Source organism: Amaranthus tricolor, chromosome 4 (genome assembly GCF_026212465.1).
Source record: "Amaranthus tricolor cultivar Red isolate AtriRed21 chromosome 4, ASM2621246v1, whole genome shotgun sequence".
Taxonomy (NCBI): domain Eukaryota; kingdom Viridiplantae; phylum Streptophyta; class Magnoliopsida; order Caryophyllales; family Amaranthaceae; genus Amaranthus; species Amaranthus tricolor.
Genome location: NC_080050.1, coordinates 26,777,281 through 26,789,773, shown reverse-complemented (window position 1 = coordinate 26,789,773; position 12,493 = coordinate 26,777,281). Strand labels below are relative to the sequence as shown.

At 35.1% G+C, this 12,493-nt stretch overlaps 2 protein-coding genes across 2 annotated transcripts; one reads left to right on the top strand and one right to left on the bottom strand.

Moving 5' to 3' along the window:
* Positions 1-8: 8 nt before the first annotated feature.
* On the top strand, positions 9-870 carry LOC130811224 (nifU-like protein 2, chloroplastic). Its single transcript, XM_057677432.1, has one exon. The coding sequence runs from the start codon at positions 140-142 to the stop codon at positions 605-607; it is 468 nt and encodes a 155-aa protein (XP_057533415.1). The 5' UTR covers positions 9-139; the 3' UTR covers positions 608-870.
* A 485-nt stretch (positions 871-1,355) lies between these two features.
* Positions 1,356-8,130, bottom strand: LOC130811206 (probable mitochondrial adenine nucleotide transporter BTL3). Its single transcript, XM_057677408.1, has 4 exons — positions 7,514-8,130; positions 5,836-6,136; positions 4,657-5,124; positions 1,356-1,879 (listed from the first exon to the last, which is right to left on the bottom strand). The coding sequence occupies exons 1-4, from the start codon at positions 7,909-7,911 to the stop codon at positions 1,811-1,813; spliced, it is 1,236 nt and encodes a 411-aa protein (XP_057533391.1). The 5' UTR covers positions 7,912-8,130; the 3' UTR covers positions 1,356-1,810.
* Positions 8,131-12,493: the final 4,363 nt, after the last annotated feature.

Genomic DNA, 12,493 nt, shown 5'->3' with positions numbered 1-12,493 from the left:
AACTAGAATGCAAAAAGTGAAATTAAGGGTAAGGGTAACACAAAAGGTAGATGATAAGGGAACAAAGCTCATACCCACCATTCATTCATTCATACAAAGTTCCAACATTTCCACAAAACCCATCAAAAAAACATAACAAATGGCATCCAAACTATTACTCCCTAATCACTACTATCTAAAACACAAACCACCAACACCCCCATCTTCCTTGAAACACCATCCTATACATGGAATCTCAACCTTCATTCATCATCACCAAACACCACCCACCAATGCTCGGCGGGCGAGACGACAGCTACCGGTGGTGGCAGTATCAGCAGCAATGCAGCCATTGGACTTAACAGAAGAGAACATAGAGAAGGTTCTAGAAGATTCAAGGGTAGAATTGGCACAACTGTTTGATACATCAGTGGGAATGACAGGGGTTGCTGAACTTGCAGAGGTAGATGGACCATTTGTGAAGATCAGATTAAGAGGGAAGTTCTGGCATATGAGAAGTACTGTATTGGCTAGGCTTGGTAATTACTTAAAACAGAGGATTCCTGAGATTTTGGAGGTTGATATTGAAGATGAGAAGCAATTGGATGATAGTCCTGAGAATTTCTGATTTTTTTTTTTCACATTTACAATGATTTTTGTGCATATTTATTTTATTTAATAATAAGTATTTTCTTTTTGATTTGTATCTGCTACATTCAGAATACACTTATTACCATAAGTCCAGGATGATACCGTTCTAACGGAAACAATTACTTTCTGATTGGTGGTTGATGATGGTAATAAAAATAATTTATAGTGCAAATTTTCATATGTTATTCCAAACTTAGATCATAAAAAAGTTATTTTAATTAACAACTTTTTATTACCGCCTAATACCACCTTTGCATATGGTAATGCATTGGATAGAAATTTGTGAAGAAAATGAGATAATTGATGTATAACAAACCTGACCATTTAACTTGTCAAGAGATATTTCAACTAAAATTATACTAATTTTTCACTACCATTTACAGCATACAATACATATTTATCAAACGCGGCCTTGTTTGGTAAATGGAAGTTGACTAAAGCCAAATGGCTTTTAGATTGTTGACCACGTTTCCACGAGTGAACAACCAAGAGTTAATAACTAACGGTGCTAAATATTTTCTCAAAAAAATGACTTATGTCGATAACAAAAAATGCCACATCTATCGGCTACTCGAATAAACAAACTAAAATTGGCCTAAACTAAAAATAACAGCAGTTTTTGTGAAAATTGAACTGCAAAAGAGAAGGCCCAATGGATGGTCAATTGGTCATATACTTTCACTGTCTAAACCTCTTAAATTGAGTTGTTATAGTAGACAGCAAAATTTTCTGCATAGGGCAAAAATATATTGCACAACACCAAATAATTAAAGCAAAACAATTTCTTTTTGCCTATAAATGTTAAAAATGAATTAAGTTCATCTATTTACATCCATATGGAGGTTCTCGACCAGCAACTTTGGTTAAACTACACGAAGTTTAGGTGTCTTGATATGCTAAGCGCACGCTTCAGCAGATAGTAGATACACACGCGAAATAAGTGGGAGCATCGAGGATGATATCAGCTATTGCTTACCAAAAAAAAGCACATGACAGGCATTGATCATCAGCTTTAGCCAGTCGTAACCAAATGATTGTGTTAAACGTGACAGGACACCGGCAAACCACTTTGGTGGAGAAAATTGCAGCCAGCAGTCGAAATAGAATGGGTTTACGAGTGGCAGTATATGACATGCTCGCCCATGCATTAACATCAACTGGTTTCGAAATAGCCGCGGCTTCATTCTGCTTTGAGTACTATCTTCATGAACTCATACATGAAATAACTTATTGCTGCTGAAGGGAGCACCTGAACATGCCCAAGGCAAAAAAAAGTGTTAGGCTTAGAAGTACATCAACAGGCTTGTGCTAGGAATCACTGTCTAATGCTTATATCGACAATTCACCCTTAAGAGTTGGTGAAAAAGGATTTTTTTTCTAATATAACCTTGATCTGAATTCTGAAACGTCAATACTGTTTTTAAAATAGTCATAGTATTTTAGGCCATAATAATCCATAGAAAAAAAGAGCTCGCCTTTTACCCATGTTAGAATAGAAGGAGGACTTGTATTATGTAGGGTGTAATTGAGTAAAGATGGTACAAAAAAAAAAAAAAAAAAAAAAAAAAAAAAAAACCCATCTTGGGAGTATATGATCTTGGATTCTTTGTAGGATAATAATTTAGATTAGCTACTTGACATCATCTTTAACCAATCCAGAAGAATTGGAAAAGAGAGTAATTTGTGCGAATTAAAACTATTCCTGTTCAGAAAAAGCAGTGCACCAGCACAGCTAACATTCTGCCAATGTATACGAGCACTAAATGCCATTTATACAGTAAAGAATTTTCTTGTAATGACCCAGATATCCATCTTCCTTTTTCTATCTTAATCATCTATGAAAAATAGCACCCAACCAAAAATGCTACCATTTAATGAAGAGTCACAGCCCAGAGATAGAAGATAGATACTTAGATAGTGCAATTCATGTATACAGAGTGATATCAGCTTTGATTAGGATATAGCAGTGACACTGATATAGCAAGGAATAAGAACTCATCCTTGATCAGTTGCAAGTGGTATCAGAGTATTTAGTCAATCGAACGAACAAACAACAATGAAACAGGAACCCTCACCCTCCTTAGACTTATATGCAAGCAAGTCAAAGAGGATCTAAGAGTGAATAATAGGTTTGCTCAGTTTGTCGAAAATTATAGATGCAGAACAACAATATACATATATGCGGGCAATAAAAATTGAGTTGAGATGATTGCAAATGGACACAATAAAAGTGTAGGCAATTTTATAAACTAGACTCAGAAAATTTAAGCTTTGGTCACCGTCTTATGGTGTATAATTATCCGGTGCAATACAGCTCAAGGGAGTTGTAACTTAGTTAATATTTATACAGCCACATAGATAGACACCTACATGAGCTTCTGAGGCTACCTCAAGAAAGTGAAACAGGGAAATTTATTTTTTGGTATTAAACGATGGTATATGGGAATTAGTAGTGTAAATGTTCGTGAAATGTACCACGTTATTCCCATGATAATGAAACTTTGATCATACAAACGTTTTTTTGTTCACAATTTTCTATTACCACCTAAGACCACATTTTCATATGGTAATGGACTGGAAAGGATATTTTGGAAAAATGAGATGTTTGAAGTAGAACAAGCATAACCCTTTAACTTGTCAAGAGATTTTCCGACTAAAATTACATTAGCTTTCAATTACTATTCCCACCATTACAACCAAACAAACTGTAAGTGATACAATCCAACCATTTACCAAACAATTTAACTGGTTTTCCCTTCACAGATAGATACCAATATTTCTAATAGGATTGAACTTCCCTAGCAAATCCAACACAATTGGTTTCAACCTACCCAAAACAAATCCAACTTTACAGGCTTTCACTTCTCAAGGAAAATAAATTACCAATAATTCTTATAGGTTTGAAGTTCCCCAAAGAAAAACCAATGCAGTTAAACTTATACTTATCCTTAACATGAGCTAGAGACCTTTTTATCAATTTGTTTCTATATAAATGTCTATAATACGTCATTTTAAAGCTATAAGTCAAAGAACATCTTCCATGACACAGAAACAGTAACTAACACCTTGATTTGTTATGCTAAAACTTCTAACTAGTCAAATTATTATATTCTTTGAAGCGATCATGGCATCTCCTAAGCCATACCTTCTTGTAACATGAAGAGCATCATTTTTTGGAGATAAAAGTTACACAAAAAAAGAGAAGGGGGTTGTCATATTTTGCAAAGGAAGAAAAGTCCCACTGTTCGGTGCCGATGGAATATGGAAGGAAAGAAAGAGAAGAATTTTGAACACGAAGCTTCAATTGAACCTCATATAGTATGGATTATGGAGTTCGACATGATACAATATAAGTTATGTGTAAATATATTCATAATATTAAAAAAAAATCTACTATAAAACTAAATGGTTTTGGCCTAATTCTATCAAGAATTGCATTACTTTTAATTACAGTAGTTTTCAAATAAAGCACTAATCACAAACATCGGTAATGCATACACTTCCCCCCCTCTTTACACAAAGGGTATAGAGAAACATCTACACCTGCCCATTTTCTATATCATATTCACCTTTTGCTACATCATTTTCAACTAACTTTACAATCTACTTCCCAATATTTTATTATACATCTCTCAACCATCTAACTCATCATACACTATTTTAAGTTGAAAAATTTAAAATAATGAAGTGCCTTTTGCATGTCAATTTTAAGATCGCTTCGCTAAGTCTCATACCCTCCAATTTAAATCTACCTTCTAATAGATCATCCGCCTACCACCAATCATTTACCACCTTATTTCATACTTAAATACTCACGAGGTGCTAAAAGATAGTATTGCCCATGCTTTAAAAAAATTCCATAAAATCAATCCTAGAAGAGAAGATACAAGTCATGCAACAAAGCCCATGATTTCTATCATTACTTGGGAGGAGGATTAGAACAACTCTTTCCAAATTTCTCAATCTTTAACATAAATATGAACATAAATTAGCAATAACAAGTACAAGGGAAGAGCATTTACATACCTGAAGAACACTAGGAAGCAATCCTGCATAGAGACCAGGAATCCCTCCTTGCTCAATTATCTTAATAAAAGTTGCAGGCGTACTCAACTTTGCTGTTCGAACTTGCATTTGAAGCTGTCTCCTTATCACTTCAAATGGATAGGTAGCAGCTTCAGCACAAGCACCAGAAATAGCCCCGTATAATAAGGTCCTTAGAGGTCCCAATTCCAATTGACCCAAGGCTGTTATATCTTCTCCGTATGATTTCATTTTCTGAATCCTTTCTCTTCCTTCAGGTGAATTCAAATAAGCTGTTTTAAGAATATCATACACCCCATAGAACACTGCACTGGAAGGCGCAATACTCATAATAGATGGAAGCAAGCCCTTATAAAGAGAAAGGCATCCTTCTGTTTTGATCATATAGCGAAAAGCACCAACAACGCCACCCAACTTCTCCCCACCATGAGCAACTATTCTGGTTCGAATCTAAAGGATTAAAAACAGTTTATATTTAACACATAACAAAGAAAAACCTCCAAAAGCTTATAATCATCATACTTCTAATGCCACTACAAAAACATTCGGGAAATTCCATGTGGTGACCTTGAGTTTTTGGCTTTTCCATGAATGTTTTTTTGAATCCGCGTGGTGACCTTGAGCTTTCAACTTTTTTATGTGGTAGATTTGGTAAAATTAAGTACTTATTTCGACTAGATTTCGAAATATGTGGTCAATTAGGGTGATCACGACGTTGGTTTTTTAAAAAAATGTCATAACACTGGGTAAAAATAGCGTAAAGTTAATAAAAAATTTTCCCTTTTGTCTAATACGTGGAAAAAAGTTAGAAGGTCAAGGTCACCAAGCAGATTAAAAAAAATGTTTGTCTACCACATGGAAAAGCCAATAATTCAGGGTTACCACGTGGAATTTCCCAAAACATTTTAAACACTTCATAAGCAGACAACAGTTAATATAACTTAGATCTTTACCACATCATTTCAATATAATTATCAGAAACTCCATCTACACTAAGAAAAACGCAAGGAGCTTATGCAGTTTCATCAACTTAAATTTCTGTTTTATGAATCTTATAACCATAAATGTTCAACGCACTCCCCCCAACTAGAGTAACAACCATAATGCTTCTTATTCATCTCATAATGTGACTCTATAAAAGAGAATAGAAAGGATACATACAGTGTCTAAAGGCAAACAGAGAACAGTAGCAGTAATTCCAGCAGCAGCTCCAGCAATGAATCTTTCAACATTTGCTCCCTCAAAAAGATGTAATTTGCGTAGTTGCTTACTGTATGTATCATAAGCACAAAAATTGATCGCCTTGAAAGGAGCTGTGCGTAAAATATTAACCAAATTCCCTTTCCAAAAGCCCCTCAAGCCCTGAGTGACAGCAATTGTTCTAGCGAGCTCCAAGATATGTTTCTGCTCACCACGAACAATATATTCTAGCTTCAGTCTCTCAAGTGGGGCAACAACAGTTCTGAAACAGTGGAACTCACTTATAATCCATTAACCGATGTCAATAAAATGTAGCCCCATAAGAAAGTCATAGCTCAAGAATTTAGTTATGATCCGAAACTTTACATTTGTATCCGCAAAGGGATACGAGTGCCATACATAATCAGGAATCTAATATAGCTAATAATCTCAGACTCAACAGCATGAGATCAGCACCAAATTCATCAAGTTATCATCATGATGATATTAATATGCACTTTATGCTAAGAAGTTGGATTTGGATAAGATATTACATCAACAAGCTAATACACACACATATATCAAAAAGTCCAGTAGAGGAAACTAGTGCAAACATCACAATGTCCTAAAGGTGAATGGTTTAATGAGCTTAAATAAAAACGTCTGAAACAAAACCCCATATAACGTTTATCACACTTATTACTTTTCAGTGGTCAGGATCATCTTAGATCAACTATGCAAACAGCCTTACACTGATAAATCATGCTGAAAAATGTCGAAGTTGAAGGGAAGCCAATATTTTCTCTAATAAGTTTATAGTGGTATTGGAATGAGAGTACGTGACACCTACTTAAAAGGAAATGCGTATCTTCCTACAATTTATCGAAAAGAGCTTGATGTGATTAACATCCTTACATGAAAACGAAGACTCTACACTACAGATGTGCTGTTAACATCTCATACAGCAATGAAACAGTGGTGGCTTGAAGACTCTACACTAAAGAGCTTGATTGTGCTCTATGTTGAGCTCACATTGTACACCCCGACAACAACCATTTATCATAGCATTCAAAATCAAGCAGCATATCAGTTCCCCTACATCATCATCATACCCAGTATAACCAACTCATACAAACAATGATAAGGGTTTAAGGAGGAATGGAAGACGGCATACCATATCAGTTCCACTACATACTGGTTAATTAAGACTTAAAATTCATCCCCAATTTGATGCCCATTCATAAATCATTTTATACATCGGTACCAACTCACTAAGAGTGTGTTTGGATAACATTTCAAGAAGGAAAGGAAGAGGATGGAACATTTAACATTATTGTGTGTTCCTTCCAAATCTTTCTATTGTTGGAAGGACGTGTTTTGTACAAAATATGGAGTTATTTCCTGTATTACCTATCTTCCCTTTTAGTATCCAAATGAGAAATGCCACCCCTTGATTTCCCTCAATCAAAACAAAGGGTAAATAAACCACAAATTTATACCAAAAAATACAGCAAATTCACAATTATTTGAAAAAAAAAACCCAAATGGCTAATTAGCTTGCATAATTTTCCCTGCAATGATGTTTGCCAATAGGAAAATTTTAATTATTATTGGAAAATACCCTGATTAAACATGAAAAAACAAGGAAAAGTAAGGAGACCTGGCAACCATAGCAGCAACAGCACCAGCCCATAAATGCTTAGAAGAATTCATGGCACCGCGTCGTCTGGTAGACTGAAGGTTCCCTTTCTCCAAACCCATATCTTTAATTTCCACATTTCCTTCTTCTTCTCCATTATTGCTATAATCCTTAAGACTAACACAAGAAAAAACACCCTTAAACGATATTGATTTCTTGCCTTTAAGAGAAACTACACAATTTCGAGAAGAAAAAGAAGGGGACTTAGAAATGGTTCTAATAATTGAAGGGGAAGAAATGCAATTGAAGAATAAAGGGGGAATAATGGGATCTAGAAAGAGTCCACCATATGGTGAGGATTGAGAAGGGTGAGGAAGAATTGGGGTATATTCAAGAGTAAATGTATCGGAGATTGACATTGAATGAGAAGGAAAAATTTGATGTTGGAGATGAAATTGTTTGAATATTTGGGAGAGATGGATTAAGGAAGGTTGTTAAAGATTTGGAAATGAAGAAATGAATGAATGAAGAAACAATGGTGGAAGTGTCTTGTGGGTGAGGCCCAGAACTGTAATTTTCAACTGTAAAGGGGTGTTTTGGGTATGAAAATTTGTTTACTGTGTGGATTGCATTGGAGTGTGATTTGAACTGTCTAATTGATATTTGTAAAAAGACCAGACATATTTATTTGGGTAATCGATTTTGGATATAATGTTTCAGGTCGGATTAAAAGCAGACTTTATTGGATATGATGTTTCAGGTGGATTAAAAGCAGACTTTATGTGTATGTTGGTTTTAATATAATTGTTAGTTCATTTTGATGTCGAGTTAAATAGAATTCGGTTACTGCGTCAGGTAAATATCGATTATTGCTTTTTTTTTATTAACAGCTCAAAGAAAAACATAATAGGTTCAGATTTAATTGACATTTATTTAAGGGGTTTGGACTTTGGACAACAAGGACAAGTTGTTAATCCTCTAAATAGTTGTAGTTGTGAATGATTGTTTTTTTTTTTCAATTGTGTAATTAGACGTGTAAATTAATATTGTTCTGCAAATTAAATTCGGGTTAAAGTCAAATTTTGTTATAAAATTACATAAATGTTTGATTGTTCATTGTGTTTTAAACCCCTCTAGTTTGCGATCAATGTTTTACTTTCGTTTCCTTTTTTCATTTTCTTCTATAAGAAATAGATAGAATAACTTAAATATGCTTAGTGTCTATTGAAAATTTTTAAGAAAAACTACCTAGAATAATTTAACCTTTTATGGATTTTCATACAATAATCTCAAATTTTGATTAACCATGATTAATCTAAATTTTAGGGTCACTTACCCAGTAATATTGTTGCCTAAATGATAACTAATTTTTGCAGGTTAATTGCTAAAAAAAGAAAAAATAAAATATAAAGTGAAAAAAAATTAAGAACTAGAAGTTAAAATAAAAACAAACTTAATTTCTTTTTTTTTTTATTTTTTAATTTTCAAGGTTTTTATTGTTTGATTTTGTATTTTCTTTTTCTTTTTATGTAAAACCGTAAATGGAATAGTAAGTCCCCTTCTATCTCTAGGTTTAGGGCTTTTCTCTCTCTAAAATCTTCTTAGGGACTCGTGCTTGTCTTTCTCCTGTGTATTCTTCTATTGAAGATTATCATGACGGCTGATTTGATAGAACAGTGCTCTAAACTAACCCTTTTCAATGAAGAGGAGGATGTTTTGGAGTTAGAAGACAATTTGGACGAACAGCAAGAAGCGAAGTTGTCTTTACTGTTGGTAGGGTGTCTTCTTTCTGAAAAACCGCTTAATTTTGATGCTCTTAAACGAACCCTCTTACACGTCTGGAGTCTCAAAGAGGGGGTAGTTATAAGGGCTATGAATCAAACCTGTTCGTGTTTCAATTCTTTCACTGGCAGGATCATGAGAAGGTGTTGAATGGGAGGCCTTGGTGTTTAGAACAGAAGTTACTTGTCCTACAATAAATCGAAAAAAATGTCCAACCCTCTAAGGTAATTCTTGATTCTTCGCCTTTTTGGATTAGATTGCACAATCTCTCTTTCGGCTGCCGATTGAATAAGAGGGTTAGATCTATTGCAAGTACGATGGGGGACGTGATGGAAATAGAGGAGGATTTTTTGGAAATATATTCTTTTCGTAGGGTTACGGTTTTTATGGACTGTATAAAACCCCTTCGCAGGTTTCAAAATATCAGAGTGAAAGGGGGTTCCACCGTTAAAATCCACATAAAATATGAAAGGCTTCCCCACTTTTGCGTCTTACGTGGCATGTTGGACCATACTAAAAAGGATTGTTCTTATGTTACGGAGGAGGAGAAGGAGAAGGGATATGGGTGGGGAATGGATATTCGTGCCTTTCTAAGGTGCCTCAGCAAGAACAAAGAAGAGATTGACGCATTGAAAGTTAGGAAGAATCTCTTCATCACCAAACCGATTATAAAGAGTGGCCCTGCTGCTCATGTTTGTTATGGTGAGGTTATTTCTACACGAGCAAATGATTCTAGGTGAAACATTATTGCAGCCAATGACGAAGGTGGAGAGAGGGAAAGTGACTATCTTGGGCATGCTTCTACGACAAATGAGATATTGAGGGTTGATGAGGACAAGGGTTTAGTGATAGCCGATGAAAATGGGGTTCCTCCACAAATCTCAATCACAGGTGTCTCTGAGGAAGAAGAAGATAGCCCACCAGGTTTCGCTACTCAACAAAACAACCTTATTTTGGTCGATACAAATAGGCTTGGAGATACGACAGGTTCATTATTCAATATAGGGATTCAGACCCAGAAAATCAAGAAGACTGTGAAAGTCAGACGTAGGTTGGCTGGAAAGAAATTGTGCTCCTGATAGTGCAAATTTTAAATTACCGCAAGCGCACGGTGTACGTGTAGCTACGGGTCGAACACAAGGAGGCGAGTTAACCAATTTGTTTGCTTTATGACTACAAGACACAGATTCAACAAGTGGTTGGATCGAGAAACTAGTAATACAATGCGAATAGAACTAAAAATTAAAGCTAAGACAATGATCAGTATAAGAATAATAATAATAAAATGACAAATTCTAAGGCGTCGGGAATCGCCTAATTCTAACATGGGGATTAATTACTTTCATAATTGTATGAATTTGAGTCGTTAGTGTAATTAAACGTGATCTAATTAATCTCAAACTTCCGCTCTATTGATCAATATCGATTTAAGGCCTTACTAGTGTTAATCCTCAAACTTCCGTTTTATTGGCTAAACTAGTAGGAATTTAACTTAAATATATTTCAATCCTAAATTAATCCTAATCTCAAACTTCCGTTTTAATGAAAAGGTTAATAGAGATATTTAAACTAAGATTCATTAAGCATAGGTTTAATCATACACCCAAATTTCACACAATTAATTGATAAAATATTATCCCACGCTTCGAATTAGGGTTTTTACCCTAACCCTAGAGAGGAAAACTACTCACTGGACATGATGGTAAATATGCAATTCATGATGAATGAAGACTTAATTGAAGTACTAAACATGAAGATGATGAATGATTTCAATGCGCAAAAGTAAATGATAAGCAATAAATAAAGAAAACTTACTAATGGAGAAGAACGTAAAATAAATTGCAAGGACATTAAGTGTAACAATGGAGTTCAATAACAAAGCTTCATGGAAAAACAAAGGAGAAAAACTCAAAATTCAACACAGAAAAACTAAAGAAAAACTGTCTCTTTAAAAAGGTATCTGCCACTTTATATAGTGGTTCCAAAAAATAAACCGTAGAAACGCACAAAATTAGCTCTGACGGATATGCGACGACTCATGACATCAGGGGCTACGAGTCGTCGCTTTGTTTCTGCCTGGGATATAAGAGTTCAGTGAAGAAGCGACGAGTCGTGGCATGCGGCAACGAGTCGTGGCTTTCAGGCGACGAGTCGTTGCTTTGCTTCTGACTGGCGAATTTTAAACAGTCGCCATTTGTTTCTCGGTTGTCGGAATTGAACATATAATATACCGTTGGAATGCTCTTGAAGTCTACTTTCCAATTTCGTAAACTTTACATTAATGAGATCTTTATATCAAAATTTATGACTAAAAGAGTGAGCATATATCAAATTTCACCTCAAAACTTTTCTATTTTAAACACTTTTCAACGCTTTTGCCTATCTTCATTATAAAACATCTTCAAACGAGAAATAATCTCCTTACTAAACTCCATCAACATTAAAACCATAAGAATTATCTTAAAAACGATCAAAACCGCTCAAAATCAACATGAATAACCAAAATGGGTAAAGTAGTATAAATCTTCAAAATAAGCACGAAATTACTAACAATAATCATCGTTAAGGAGTATAAAATGATATGAGTAAGTGAAAATAATTGCACTTATCAGCTCCACAGGAGAGAGTTCTAACTACACTGATACTCACACAAAAAGGAAGGCTTAGGGACATGGATGTTGAAATGGTGGATAGTGATTCGATAATGAAATGTTCCTGTATTGATGAGGGAGTCATTTCTGCTTCTGATGAGAATGATACAGTAGCGGAGGTTGGGTGTCCCAAACCCTGCGAACACCAATGAAAATCTTTAGCTGGACCTGTCAAGGGCTTAACAACCCTTTGACAGTTCAGGCGCTTCGCTCTTGGTGTTGGAGGGAGCGACCAAATTTCTTCTTCTTTATGGAGACCCCGATGAATAAAAATAAGCTAGAGGTTGTTAGGAGTAAATGTGGATTCCAAGAGGGGTTATGTGTTGATAATATGGGTCATTCAGGTGGGATTAGCTTATGGTGGAGAGATATGAATGTCAATCTAATCTCATTCTCAAACCATCATATCTTTGTAGAGGTTAAAGAGGATTATCCGGGAACGAGGTCGTGGTATGCTTGTGGTGTGTACGGCTGGGCGAATAGGCCAAGTAAATACAAAAATTGGGATTTACTTTGAAGCATTTTTGCGGAACGAAGCGGCCCTTTGGTAGTTTTGGTGACTTTAATG